The sequence below is a fragment of the Mesoplodon densirostris genome, chromosome 1, assembly GCF_025265405.1.
Source record: "Mesoplodon densirostris isolate mMesDen1 chromosome 1, mMesDen1 primary haplotype, whole genome shotgun sequence".
Taxonomy (NCBI): domain Eukaryota; kingdom Metazoa; phylum Chordata; class Mammalia; order Artiodactyla; family Ziphiidae; genus Mesoplodon; species Mesoplodon densirostris.
In genome coordinates, this window is record NC_082661.1 from 143,397,812 (window position 1) to 143,411,806 (window position 13,995).

The following is a 13,995-nucleotide window of genomic DNA, read 5'->3' on the forward strand; positions in this document are numbered from 1 at the left end:
GGGTGTCCCATCTACCAATGCTCTTGAATGTCTAAGATGAGGGTATTTCCTCTACTTATAATGGAAAGAATAACCCGTGAATGAGCTTCCAAGGAGAACCTGGCTTAATACCCTAAATGCCCTTTAGTTAGGATTTCTGCCACCATCACAGAAAAGAATGAATATGCTGATATTATTCTTCATTAGGGCACTTTTTAGAACACTGACGTTGGTCCACCCTGATGCTTAGGATAAAAAAAAAAAAAAAGAAAAAGAAAGAAAGAATATGGCCAAATGTAATCCCAGTCTGGATTGAAATAAACTCCAAAGATGGGATGGGTATCATGGCTGCCAATGGAAAATGAAAGAGAAAATGGGAAAAAAATATTAGATGCAATAGGAACAGGTGAAATAAGGTACATGGGACAAAGCTGGGAAATGGAGAGAGTGATATTAAGAAATGAAGTAGAGAGTTAAAGAAAGAGGCAACTTGAGAGGAGGGTGCAGGGGGCAGAGAAGAGGCACAGGAAGAAGCTGCAGCCTTGGTGGCAGGTACAGCAGCTGAAGGGAGCAGGGTGGGGTGGGGAAGGTGGGTGGGAAAGAAGGAAGAGGAAGCGGGAGGGAGGGAGGGAGAATGTGTGTGTATACCAGAGGGTTGATTTATGTCACAGATATGGGCATCCTGGCAAAAGAAACACAATGCTGTCGCCTTTGAGAATAATGATGAGCATCTCCATAAAACAGCTGGATTTAAAATCCCTCTAGAGAAAACAAGTTCGGGCTGCTGGCTAGGGAGCTTGGGAGGAGGGCGTGGGATGGAGGAGGGGAGGACCCAGGTCATGAAAGAAATTGGGCTTCCCTGGTGGCGCAGTGGTTGAGAGTCCGCCTGCTGATGCAGGGGACACGGGTTCATGCCCCGGTCTGGGAAGATCCCACATGCCGCGGCGGCTGGGCCCGTGAGCCGTGGCCGCTGAGCCTGCGCGTCTGGAGCCTGCGCTCCGCAACGGGAGAGGCCACAACAGTGAGAGGCCCGCGTACCGCAAAAAAAAAAAAAACCCAAAAAAAGAAATGACGGCCATCGTCTAGGGAGAGGGCTGCAGCCTCTCTGTCCAGACAAAGGACTGTCTTCACAGACACACCCTGCAGTGGTTGGGGACGAGACAGTGGAACAGGCCAGGCCAGGGCTGAAGGTCCAAGGCCATGGTGACTGAGCCTTGGACTCTTAAGGCCAAGGCTCTTGCACCTGCCCTGTGGGGTTCCTACTCCAAATGCTTCCTTCAGTTGACTCGAAGGAGACTGGGCTGTTGGACACTTTGTGTGATTTACTGACAACTAAAAGGTGACTGCTGAAACCTATCTGGCAATCTCAGGTGTCGAGTGAATTGAATATGGGGATAAATGTGGCTTTTTGGTGACTTTTATTCTGCCCGCCATTCAGGCATTGTCATGGGAAGAACTGAAAACTGAAAACCAGTCTGTTGAGATGAGCTTGCCCCTAAGTTTTCAGGAAAATAAACTATTACCACTCCCTCCATATATAGATATATATATTTTACATACTCATGGATTCTTTATGTGTACTGAGATAATAGCCAGAGGGGAGGGTGGAACTGCTGTGCCTAAACTGAGTCCATGTTACTTGTGGCTATGAATGGAGTTACTGTTAGACTGGAATGTGAGCTAAAAGGGGCGATATTTTATTCACTCAAATGGGGCCATTTTGTTGTAATATGGAATGTTGGAGAATGATGTTATAGGAATGCACATCCATATTTATGAGACTTTTCTCCTATGGTGTGGAAATTCCAAGCACATCATATTCTGCAGCTCTCACACTGCCAGTTTAGATTTCCCCAGACTTTTCACAGCCATCCTTCAGACCATGTCTGTAAGAACAAGGCAGAAGAAGAATAAAGTTGCTGTCCTCTTGAGCGAACTACGTATACTCCCATAGTTAAAATGAATTTAAAAGAACAAGCAAAATCAAAAGCTCACAGATTTAAGGACGTTCGCTCTGTGCAGAAGTGGCTAAGAGCAGCTATTTATTCTTTGTGTCCTCGACAGCTGCATGAGGTGCCCAAGTCCTCAAAGGTAAGACACTTTGGCATTTTAAAGTGAAATCCAGCTCAGCAGGAGATAGCAGCTACTGAATATGGAGGTTTTCCCTCCTGAGCTAAACAGTCCGTGGACTAATAGACTAAGCATTTTCTGACAAAGATCTGGTATAATTCTAAAAAATCACTTGCAGGCTTAGACTGTGATGTTCCTGAGTCTTATCATCGATAGGTGCATACATACTTCACAGCCTGGTTTGATCTGAAATAAACAGCCACCTCCCTATCTGTGCTCTGGGCAACTGTAGGGAACATCAAGGTCATTGTGGTCCAAATGCAGTGAAGTGCAGAGCTTACAAAGCCACTCTGTGCTATAGGAGGTGAACAGTGATTTTGTATAAATGGCAGATCTTAATAACTGGAGGGGCCCTTCAGATCATCCATCACGTGCATCCTCTTATTTTTCAGATAGGGCACATGAAGGTCAGAGAGGTTAAATGACCTGCTCCAAGGCCGCACAGCTAGGTGGTGGCAGAGGCCTGGCAGGGGCTTTTTATTTCACCCACTGGCCATAGAACAACTGACTGTTATGGATAGGGTCCTCAAAAAGGACACCACTGTTGTTTCTGTCCCTGTAACTGTCCTATATATTAAAATCTGTTCTCACTCTGCACATGAATTATTTTTATACTCAGGGGAAAAAAGTAATTTTTCTTTTAAAGGTTCAGTTGCTTGCCACAGAAACTTTGGCAGGTGGTAGATTCACTTTGTTCAGAAAAGACGTTCAGAAAAGAGTAGGCTTATTTATGCTGTATTCAGTCATTCTGTACTCAGCATCAGCAGACAGATACTAACCATCACGGGTGCAACATAGGACAGTTTGGCTGAGATGACTACGTGTGGACACTAGGGGGCAGCCTTTCCAAGTGCAGTCATTACAGGCGTGGCTCCGGTTTCCAAGGACTAGGAAATTTCTTAAGCCAGAGAAAAATGGCATTTTTTTTTTAAATGACATTCCAGTAGAAATCTCATTTCAAAAGAATGTCTTAATAATGGTGGCAAATCAGCTTGCTAGGACATTTACTGTCAAATAGGTGTTAGCCATTACTTCTCTCTTTTTAAAATAAACATACACACATACACAAAGACAATTTCAGACATAAAAAACATACATGCCTCTGACGTAACTAAACACCCTCATTCCATGCTGGAGTCTACGAGGGGGCAGTCTTTTATGCTGCTTACTAAGCATCAATACCAGCATAACGTTTTTATGGAAAAATGCAAAGCATTCATGCAAGTTAATAAAGTTAACTACTATTTCTACGACTTACCAGGAACATACTGCTTAGTCGACTGAAAAATAAAGCACAGTCTTTTGGGGGTGATACAGTTATATCTTATGTCACTCCAAAAATCACATTTGCTATGATAACGGTCCCCATTTCCCTCTTCGAAGAGCAAAAGTCTCTTATTTTATTGTTTAAAAACATAACTTTAGAGCTGTAAGGAAGCTTGTGAATCCATGCAGCAGAAGCAAAATTAGGCAGACCTTGTATGAGTAGATAGTGTCCAAAGGAGAGCACTTAAATTAGACAGCTATTCTGGTTTACTCACATTTCTTCTCCTGTTTTAACAGAATTGTTGCTTCAGGGAAGTTAGTTGTTTTACATTTTATTAGTTATGAGATCAGATACTTTAAACTTATGGCTTACATCATTAAGACAAACAACTGGCATTCACATATTTCTATTGAGTTTCTGTATTTTCAATACTGAGGAATTATCTATTTTTTACAACTCCAAACCCACTTCTTGGAGTGGCAGTGGCAGGTGGTGTGACATTACAAAGCTGATACCATTTAAGATGACAGACTATTATCGAATTTTTAAAGAACTCCTTGAAAGCCCTTGTAAAATACAGTTGTTTTGTAGACTGAAACCTGTAAGTCATTCCCCTTAGAAAGGGAGTATTATGAGGGTTCATTACTTCGTAGCAATAATACTCCAGGAAATAAAAGACTTCAAGAAGGAAAGGTAAGGAGGAAGGGGATCAAGGTTTTCTTTGGCCGTCACACCCTTCCCCCTTCTCCAGCTTATGAAAAGAGACAACTTACTTTTTCTTCTGAGTCTATAGAACGTGTAGCAGTACAATCAGCAAGAACCAAGAACGGGGGAGCTAGTTAGGAAAGCTGAACTTTGAAGGAAGTGCCTAGGTTAGTTCTGAGGGCAGGACTATGGCCTTGGGCAGTGGTGTGGTAGGTACAAAGATCTAGGCAAGTTTGGGTGTGGTTTCAGGGTGTTGGGAAAGGCTATTTCCCACCTCACCATATGCTATATTCAGCTGAGCGTGTGTGGAATATGTAACCAAACAGAGATCACAAAATACATAGCTAATAACCAGTAGAAACAAGAATATTTCAAGAAAATAGAAAAATCTGAGTGTCAGTAGCTATACAAGCCAGCTGTCCCCTTTATTTTTTTATGTTTTTGCTGGTTCATTCACTCATTCATTTATTGGTTCATTCGTTGTGGTAGACTTAGATGGAAACCAGCAGACTAGAGCCCCCTGTTCATAGTCTGCATTGCCTCCAACCACCCCCAGCTCAGAGAAGTGCTTGCTTAGGCACTTCTGTCGGGTGAGTGAATTCTACTGAGCACTCGGGCAAACCTACTTGGTCAGATCCCAAGGGTCTTTGCTCCCCTTGCTTTTCCTGGATTTCCCGTTATTTCAATCTCATTTAGTAAAAAATTATTTTATTATATTTTCATTCTTAAGGAGTTACCATCTGAGTCAATTTTATGTAGGAAAACTGCCCAACTCTGCAGTGTGAACAGGAGCAAAGCTGAAGAGCTTCACAGCACCCCTCTGAGACAGGGTGGCTCAGGGCAGCCAGATTTACAAACACAACAGAATAATAAAGAGTCTCACCATTCACTGTCCAAGTATGGAGACTTGGAAAGGGAACACTTGCTGTGCATACCCTCAGCTGACAGTCAACCCTGTGCTCAGGGATTAATGGCCAACACTTAATGGTTAGGAGCTCTTTCCTCTCACCCAAGTTCTGCAGCCTCTCTAGGGTACTTGTCCTCATTAAGTCCAGTTAAAAATGAGGGAACAACTTGAGAGAAAAAGAGAGGGGGTGTTATGTAGGTGGGTACAACGGTGATAGTGAACCTCTCACAGGTGGACAGAGGCTTCCAGAAAACGGAGTGAGGTTTGAGAAAGCAAACATTCTCCCCAAGAGCTACCCCCTGGACCTCCCAATCCACTACTCAAGGCCAAGTTAGGAACTTTCCCCACTTCCCTCCATAGCTGGGCCCCTTCCCTATGGCTCTGACCTTCCAATCTCAAGCTGTCTTACCTGAAGAGTTTTGACTTTGCCCAGGATGTTGTCCTGTGACATTGCTTGAACTGTCTGCTCACTTTCTGCTCCCCCATCAGGGATAAAAATACTGTCATGGGAAAACGCCCGGGTTCCCACAGAATAGTTGAAGGACCTGGAATGCAAATCATGTGCTTCATTTTATTAGGATGATAAGATTCCTTTTGGCAATTCAATTTCCTTTTCTTCCGGATTTAGGGGACTCCACCCACATCCCCTGTCTCATTCAGAAAGCACTTCCAGCATGGTGTCCTTTTCTGTGAGAGGTCAGCCAAGTAGCTGGGTAGACAGAAGGGTCCCACTGGAATAAGGGAGCATGTCTCCAACACAACAATGTTTCAGAGCCACTCAGTGGGAGAACTCAGACCGCTACTTGTTTGTAGAGAACCCAGGACAGAAGGCACTTCAGAAATGTTAACTGTAGGAGCCTTTCTCCTGATGAGCTGTCACTATCAGTTTTAGCCCAGTAAAGTCTTGTCAACAAGTACTTTTTAAGTAACATGCAGATCTAGAAGTAAGAGGCAAGAGTTTCTTTCTTTCAGATTGCAATCAAATTGGAAGAAAGATATATACATCTAAAACAAAGACTTGATGAGGACTGGAATTGCTATAGGGACGACAGGAATAAAGAGCCTCTCTGTCGAGACTCTAGGAATTCAGAGAAGAGGAGGAGAAATGTGTGTTAAGGAGATTCTAATGGGTGTCATGCATTGGGCAGCTTATAGGTGGTAGGCACCCAACAATAAACACTTTTCAGTTGAAAGGTTGGACTTCAAAGGAGTCTGGACGTCAAGGAAATCTGGACTTCTACCTGACTGTGAGGTATAGGCTGGGTGAACTGCAGGAAGAGGAAGCAGCAGACACCAACTGTTCCTTACTTGATCTTGGAAATTAAGTTACCTCTGGGAAGGAACACACAGGGGCAGAATCACACACTCCCCATAAGGCAAGGCAGGCACATTTCCATGATGCCAGGCACACAGGCAGCTCTCTCAGGGGTGAGAGAGCCCCACTTCTCCCTCTCCCCTCCCCAGAAAGGGGTTCCACCTGGAGGTTTTATCAGTGACCTAGGGCAAGAAAGAAGAGGTAGTACTGGGGGAAATGGGCCTCCAGCTGTACCTCTGAACTGAATTACAGAAATGCAGCAGGCAGGGTCCTGACCAAGTTTAGACCTACTTGGAAAGACTGAGTACCAAATTTTTTCATCGAATTTGCCAAATTACGAGCAGCATGGTAACAAAGCATATGAGGTTTAGAAACAGAAGACTTGGATGTGAGCCTCCTGGCTATGTGATCTTCGGCAATAATAAGATATATATATTAACATTTATTTATTTATTTTTGGCTGTGTTGGGTCTTCGTTGCTGCGCGCGGCTTTCTCTAGTTGCCAGGAGCGGGGGCTACTCTTTGTTGTGGTGCGTGGGCTTCTCTTGCGGTGGCTTCTCTTGTTGCAGAGCATGGGCTCTAGGTGCGCGGGCTTCAGTAGTTGTGGCACACGGGCTCAGTAGTTGTGGCTCACAGGCTCTAGAGCACAGGCTCAGTAGTTGTGGCGCACGGGCTTAGTTGCTCCGCGGCATGTGGGATCTTCCCAGACCAGGGATTGAACCCGTGTCCCCCTGCACTGGCAGGCAGATTCTTAACTACTGCACCACCAGGGAAGCCCCCAGCAATAATAATAATAACCACCAATCCCTACTTTGATGAAAACACTGTGCTGAGAGTTTTACTTTCATTATCTCATCACCAATATTTTGTGGCAAATAAAACTTAGGGAGTAAATAACCTTATTTAAAGTCGCCTAAATAGAAGTTGTAGCATAAGAAACAATTCAGATCTGCTGAATACTATCCCAGGCCAGGCAGCTGAAGTGTTTTAAAGTGGTGGAAGGTCTCTAGTATTCCTTCCCATGAGTGAGATGGGGTTTGGGCGGATCAGTGGGAGAGGAAGACAGGATGCCAATGCCATGTGGGCTGGAATATGGGAGGGCTGGAGACACTAAATAGCTGGAATAATGGGTAAGCCTTCGGCTAAATAGCACAAGGCACTATATAGCAGCAACCCACTTTATGAAATGTGAGGCATTGTTTCAGGATATGAATATGAATATGAAAAGGAAATTAAATGTACCACTATCTCCCTGTCCTCAGAGACTTTGTGACCTTTGCTACAAAATGAACTTCCAAGTTCACCTAAAGATGCTATGAAATAAACTTTCCGTTCAAAGTTATGGATCAAACCTTTTAATATGGTGTCTAAACTTTTTTCTCAGATCCCTGGCCATGATTCAGATGAAAGAGGTAACTGACTTCATTTTCTACACAGTGTTTTTACAAATGGCTTATATACGCACGCAGGCTCTCACATATTCTTATAAACACATATATGGACAAGTCCACTTTAGATGCTTAAGAAATGCTTACTAATGTCTCACAGCTGTATGTACATTATACACCAGAGCTAGGCCAAGTTCCCTTCCAGTTTCCAAGTCAATCTTTTGACTGATTCATGAAATTTAACTCTCTGCTCTAATTCTTTTTTCCAGGAAGGCTAAGAACTGACAGTTTCCTGCTCTTCTGTGTTGCCCCAAATATTCCTTGTTGCCAACCAGGATTTAATGTCCCCACATTCCCCACTTCCAGATGACCTTCTGAAAAATAGAGAAAATGAATAGTAATAGTAGTAGTAGTGATAATTATAATAATAGTGGTAGTCACAGTGGTAATATTAATACTGGCTAAATGTTACTGGGCACTTGCTATGTCCCCTCCATGTGTGCTAACTTCTTTAATATAACACCTAAATCCTTGTGATATATAATATTTAAACCTTATGTGGAAGGCACTATTATTAAGCCTATTTATAGATGAGGAAACTGACGCTTAAAGACAATGAGTGACTTGCCATAAATTGAATGACTGTATACGTGTGAACCTGTTTCTGGACTGTGTTCTACGGGTCTATTTGTCTGTTTTTACAGCAGTAATACCACACTGTCTTACTTACTATAGCTTTTTAATGAGTCTTGATATCTAGCAGTTTATGTTCTCCAGCTTTTTTTTTTTTTCCAAATGGCTACTCTTGTCTCTGCATTTCTACATAAACTCACACACACACACACACACACACGCACACACACAGACTGTAATGCACTCCTAGGATTACTTTTGTGATGACATTGGATCTATAGATAAACTTTGGGATACCTGACATCTTTACAATAGTCAATCTTTAAATCCATGAACACTGGATATTCCTTCATTTATTAATATTTAGATCCTTTTTACTTACTCTCAATAATGTTTTGTAGTTCTCTGTATAGAGGTCTTTTACATATTTTGATAGATTTATTCCTACATATTTGATGTTTCTAAATCTACTGTAAATGGTATAGGCTAAAATTTTTATTTTTCTAATTGTTTATTGGCAGAATATTAAAGTATCACTTGGTTATTGATTACTGATGTTATAACTAGGCTTAGCTAAATTTATTTGTTAATCATAATAATATGACTGTTGATTCTTTTGGATTTTCTATGTATACAATCATGTTATCTATGACAAAAGAGTTTTATTTGTTCATTTTCAATCTCCTTCTCTCCTTCCTCCCTTCCTTCCTTTCTCCTTTCCTTCCATACTGCAATTAGCTAGGATCTTCATATGAATTTAAACAGAAGTGGTAATGGTGGACTATGTCATATTCCCAAACTGAACAAAAAAGTATTCAATATTTTACCTTAAGTTATGATGTTAGCTATAGAATTTCTATAGATGCACTTATATTACTGCTTCTTTGAAAAGACAAGCAGTCTGTCTCCTATAGCTGAGTTTAAGATTTTTCTTTGTCTTTGGTTTTCTCAGTTTTAGTCTGTTGTGGCTAGGTGTGAATTTCTTCTAATTTATCTAGCTTAGGGTACATAATACTCCTTAAACCTGTGGCTTGGTGTCTTTCATCAGTTTGGGAAAATTATCAGCCATTATTTCTTCAAATACTGCTTCTGCCCCGTTTTTCTCTATTCTCCCTCTGATTCTCCAATGTTAGACCTTTTCAACATGAGCCACATGTCTTTCATGCTCTTTTCTGTATCTGTTGTTCTTTTTACTCAATATGATTCAGTCTGGATTTTACTACTGACCTAGCTTTTAGCTCATTAATCCTCTGTAGTGGTGTCCAGTCTGTTGTTAAAACTACCTACTGAGTTCTTAATATCAGTAGCATTTTTCAAATCAAGAATTTCCAACCAAATGTAAAATCGATAGCTCATGGGAAGCAGCCGCATAGCACACGGAGATCAGCTCCGTGCTCTGTGACCACCTAGAGGGGTGGGATAGGGAGGGTGGCAGGGAGACGCAAGAGGTAGGGGATATGGGGATATATGTATATGTATAGCTGATTCACTTTGTGATACAGCAGAAACTAACACACCACTGTAAAGCAATTATACTCCAATAAAGATGTTAAGAAAAAAAAGAATTTCCATATGATCCTTTTTAACAGATTCTAGTTCTCTAGTGAAATTATCCACCTTGTCAACTATTTTGTTGAATATATTAACCACAATTGTTTAAAAGGCTCTGTCTGAAACTGCAATATCTTAGCCCCCTTTGGGTCTATTTCTATTATCTTGTTTTCCTCACAGTGTGATTCTTAACTGCCTGGTAATTTTTTAATTGAATTCTGCACATAATGCACAAAAAACTATAGAGGCTGGGTTCTCTCCTTTCAGAGAGGACTTGCTCGCTCCTCTAGCAAGCAGCAAAGGAACAAAAACACCTCAATCCAATCAGAAACCAAGCTGATCTTGGCTGGTTAGCAATCTTTGTCAGGCTCAGACTACCTCTGCTTCATCCCCACTTGTAGGGTACAGGCCTCCTGGAGTCTTAACTAAGAATCTGTGTTATTTCCTAAGGCCCTTCTCCTTGGTGGATTCTCAAACTCCAGTTTTTGTCTTTCCAGCACCATAGACTGCCCTGTGTTTCAGCCTGCATTCCTGTGCAGCTGTATCAACAGATTCCTCAAAAGGAAAACTGTTGCCTAGATTTAGGTTCATTCTGGGCTTCTCTGCTCTTGGGGGGAACTTAGTCCCTCAAGTCCTGGCTGTCATGGTAGCCTCAAACTCTAATTTTTGTGTTCCCAGCTCCATGAGATTGCCTACAGCTCTGCTGCCTTCTCCTCCTCTTGGTAGCTACCCTGAGCCTTTTTGGTCTCTTGACCTGCACCTGAGAGTCAACTAATGCCAACAGGAGAGAAGCAATATGCAGAAAGTTGGTCTCAACTCAGTGGGCCTCCCTTCTCTCCAGGATCTCACTGCTCAAGTCTGGTGCCTTAGCAGCAATCTGACACCTTCAAACAGATGTCTCTGTTTTAATATTTTATATGTATTTCCAGTTGTTCTTGGTGGGAGCACCGATTTGCTACAAGCTACTTCATCATAGTCAGAAGTGAAAGTAACTAAATAATGTTTTGATATTTATTAAGTCTCTACACATGACAGAACCTACTTTTTGATAAGGCCATTGTTCTTAAGAGGACTACTTTTCAAAGTGATAAAAAACATTTGTACCTTTTTCTTCCTGTATTTGGTTTTTGTCCCTTTTTAAAGCTCTGAGAAGAAACAGTGCAGGAGAATGGTCATTGGTTTATTAGTTACACTAATGAACACTCTCTTCTAAATAATTCAGTTTACATAATGCAAGTGAACATTACATCCTTGGAACTTTGTGTAACTTTAGATCTTTGGTAATCATGGTTACCAATGTCGGCTCCAAACAACTCTACAATGTAGATTTATTTCCTTTTCTCTGAAGAGGAAGCTGAGACAAAGAGTGGGTAAGAATGTTGCCCAAAGTTCCAGATTTTGAGGCAGGGTTGGAATGGAAACTGAATAGCCCACGTGTGGCGATCTCAGCTTGAAATTATGTTCTAATGAACAAAGAGTTTGGTGGGAATCTTTGTCCTTAACCAGCTGGGAACTATAAACTACATGATTAGGAGATGGAGGGGCAATTTACTACAAATTGTACCTTAGCCGAGTTCACCTGGACTTCTTTACTCTTGACACTTAAAGATCTTTCACAAGTGATTGCACAGTAGGCCAATTCTCCCCCCTTCCATTTATTATGAGTGGGTCAAGAGGCGAGGGGCCTCTGAGCCTCAGTGCCGCAACTTACCCTCAGACTATCTGCTCAGATGGAAGAAATGGGACTTGCTGTGTGGGAACCTTTTCTTGTGATGCTTAGAACACGGAGTAGCCTCTTGATCGATTGTGAGATATATAAAGACCTCTAAAATCCCCCAGATTTTTAACTTGTAACTGAAGGATTGTCCATACAGTCATTTAACAGACATCTTAATGTAAACAAGATCTGAGGTCAACTGTCAAGCACATGTGGGAAAAGCAAACTCTAGAAGGAGAGGAAAAGAGGCCCACTTGGGAAATTTGGGACAACACTGGGCTCTGAGGAACAGTTTTCACAAGCTTAGAGAAGAATCGCAGAGCCATGACTTACAGACACCAGAAAAATGGTCCGTTAGGACTTAGAGGTCCAAAGAGCAGAAGTTCCTGGGGCCTTTATGCAAAGAAAGGTTTTGTTGTTGTTGTCATTGATGATAGTGTTATAGGCAGAGAGGTTGGGATTCCAAACATCTAATCAGAGGCTTCTAATCAGCCCAGGGAGGCCAGCTTTTCATCTTCTCCTCAACTCTTCACTGACTTCCCTGGTTATCTTTCCAAAGGCAGAGATGGTAGAACAACCTGAGGCTACTCTTTGGGCTTTAACAATCACTTTTAATAACTGTCTATCTAACTCCAATACTACACTCTCTTCTACCCACGGTGTCTCCAGCGACTTGGCTATCCCACTGTCTCTGCAAACTCAACATGAACAAAACCAAACTCATCAAGCATTTCCCACAAAACTCCCATCTTTCCTATTTCTGTGTTAAGAACATCCCTCAGCTTCTGTGCTATATTATTTTGTAAGTAAGGTCAGACCCAGGTTAGGGGAAAGGTATTGTGCAAAAGACCTTAGTGAGTAACAACTATTTGTCCTTTCACAGGCAGAAATCCTTCAAAAACAATACAGAAATCAATGAGTAGGACTGCAAATCCTGAGCTCCCAGACCCATTTTAGGCCTGCACTGGATTCTGCCTGCCACCCTCCTCCACGACTGTGCTTGGAAGCCCGGAGAGCTGCTCGTCACATCTCTAGTGGGTCTCTAATGGAAACGAGCACCAGGAGAGGGAGCTGCGAACCCAGGGCAGCGGCAGCCCTGGCGCAGCCAGCAGTCTCTGCTGACTCTGTGACCACGGAGGCCACGGCTGGACTCCTTCTGGTCCAAGAAGCTAAGGCCCTGGGAGGTGAAGGGAGAGACTCGGTCAAGACAGAACTGATACCAGGGGGACAGTGGCAGTAACACTCACTGGCCTTTCGACGGCCCTCAGAGGATCCTCTGCTTAGTTCTGTAATACGACGGACACCTGTAAATGGTCTCCAACTGAAGTCCTCTCCAAGTCCACTTCCTCTCCAATCCTACATCAATCTTCAAGCAATTACTTTGCCAGCTCAGAAACCTCTAGTGGTTCCTTTTTGCTAAAGTCCTACCAGATGAAGCTGTAATGGTTGCTTGGCATTTAACGCTCTTCATGTTTGGCATTTAAGGACACTGAACCACTCTGGCTCTATGAAACAGAGTCCACGCAGTGCAGGGATTTAGCGCTCAGACTCAGGCCACTGTGCTTCCTTGTGAAACCTGGTTCTCCCACTTCTAGCTGTGTAGCCTTGGGCATGTCACTAAACCTCCAGGTGCCTCCGTTTCCTTATCTGTAAATGAGGATGATAATAGGACCTACCTCATGGAGCTTTTGTTAGGATTAAATGAGTTAAGTTCTTATAGAAGTGTTACCGATGATTATCAAATGTTACCCTACTTCAAACATCCTGTAAGGCAAACCCAACCATTCAGTTCCCCTAATACCCTCTCTGGGCTCTATCACTGCATGGGCTCTTCCTCCCCATGGATGGACAGCCCAATGCCAATCTCTCAGTTCAGGTCCTATCCATCCTTCAAGGTCCAGCTCACATCTTATCAACCCCACACAGCCTTTCCTATTTCCCTGGAAGAAGGGGATCTTTTCTCCCACTGAAAGCCCTATGCATGCATCTCTTGTTACATACATGTCTATGTTATGGTTACTATCATCATGCCTTAAATGAGAGGGAAAATAAAAGTGCTTTGCATATTGTAAAATGCTCCACAGATGTGATTCTAATAATGATAATGGTATCATCTTGTCTCCACCACAGTACTAGGAGTTGCGTGAGGGCAGGGATCACATCTGTTATCTTTGTTTCTCCCACAGAACTTTACCAAATAAAGTTTGTGAATAAGTTTTCTTTCAATGGATGAGTAAAGGCTTAACACTGAAGGGTAGTTAACCGGATGTGTTTCCCATGGAGAGGTCACTGAGGGAGTGAAAGCATGATGCAAACATACTGATGGGAGGAGGGGGAACATTTTCTGATGGTGGGTATTGTTCAGGGAGGGCAGGCCTATGTAGGAGGCCATAAGAGAAAGTT

The 13,995-nt window shown here is 42.6% G+C and overlaps 1 protein-coding gene across 4 annotated transcripts in view; it reads right to left on the reverse strand.

Moving 5' to 3' along the window:
* The window catches only part of CRACD (capping protein inhibiting regulator of actin dynamics), a 315,539-nt gene that overhangs the window by 73,588 nt on the left and 227,956 nt on the right, over nt 1–13,995 (reverse strand). Inside the window, exon 2 of one of the 4 annotated variants that reach the window (XM_060109269.1) lies at nt 5,398–5,533. The exons of the other annotated variants lie outside the window; for them this stretch is intronic. Within the exon in view, the coding sequence (XP_059965252.1) occupies nt 5,398–5,439 (42 nt within the window). The 5' untranslated portion in view covers nt 5,440–5,533. The remainder of the gene's footprint in view (nt 1–5,397; nt 5,534–13,995) is intronic. 4 annotated transcript variants of the gene reach the window in all.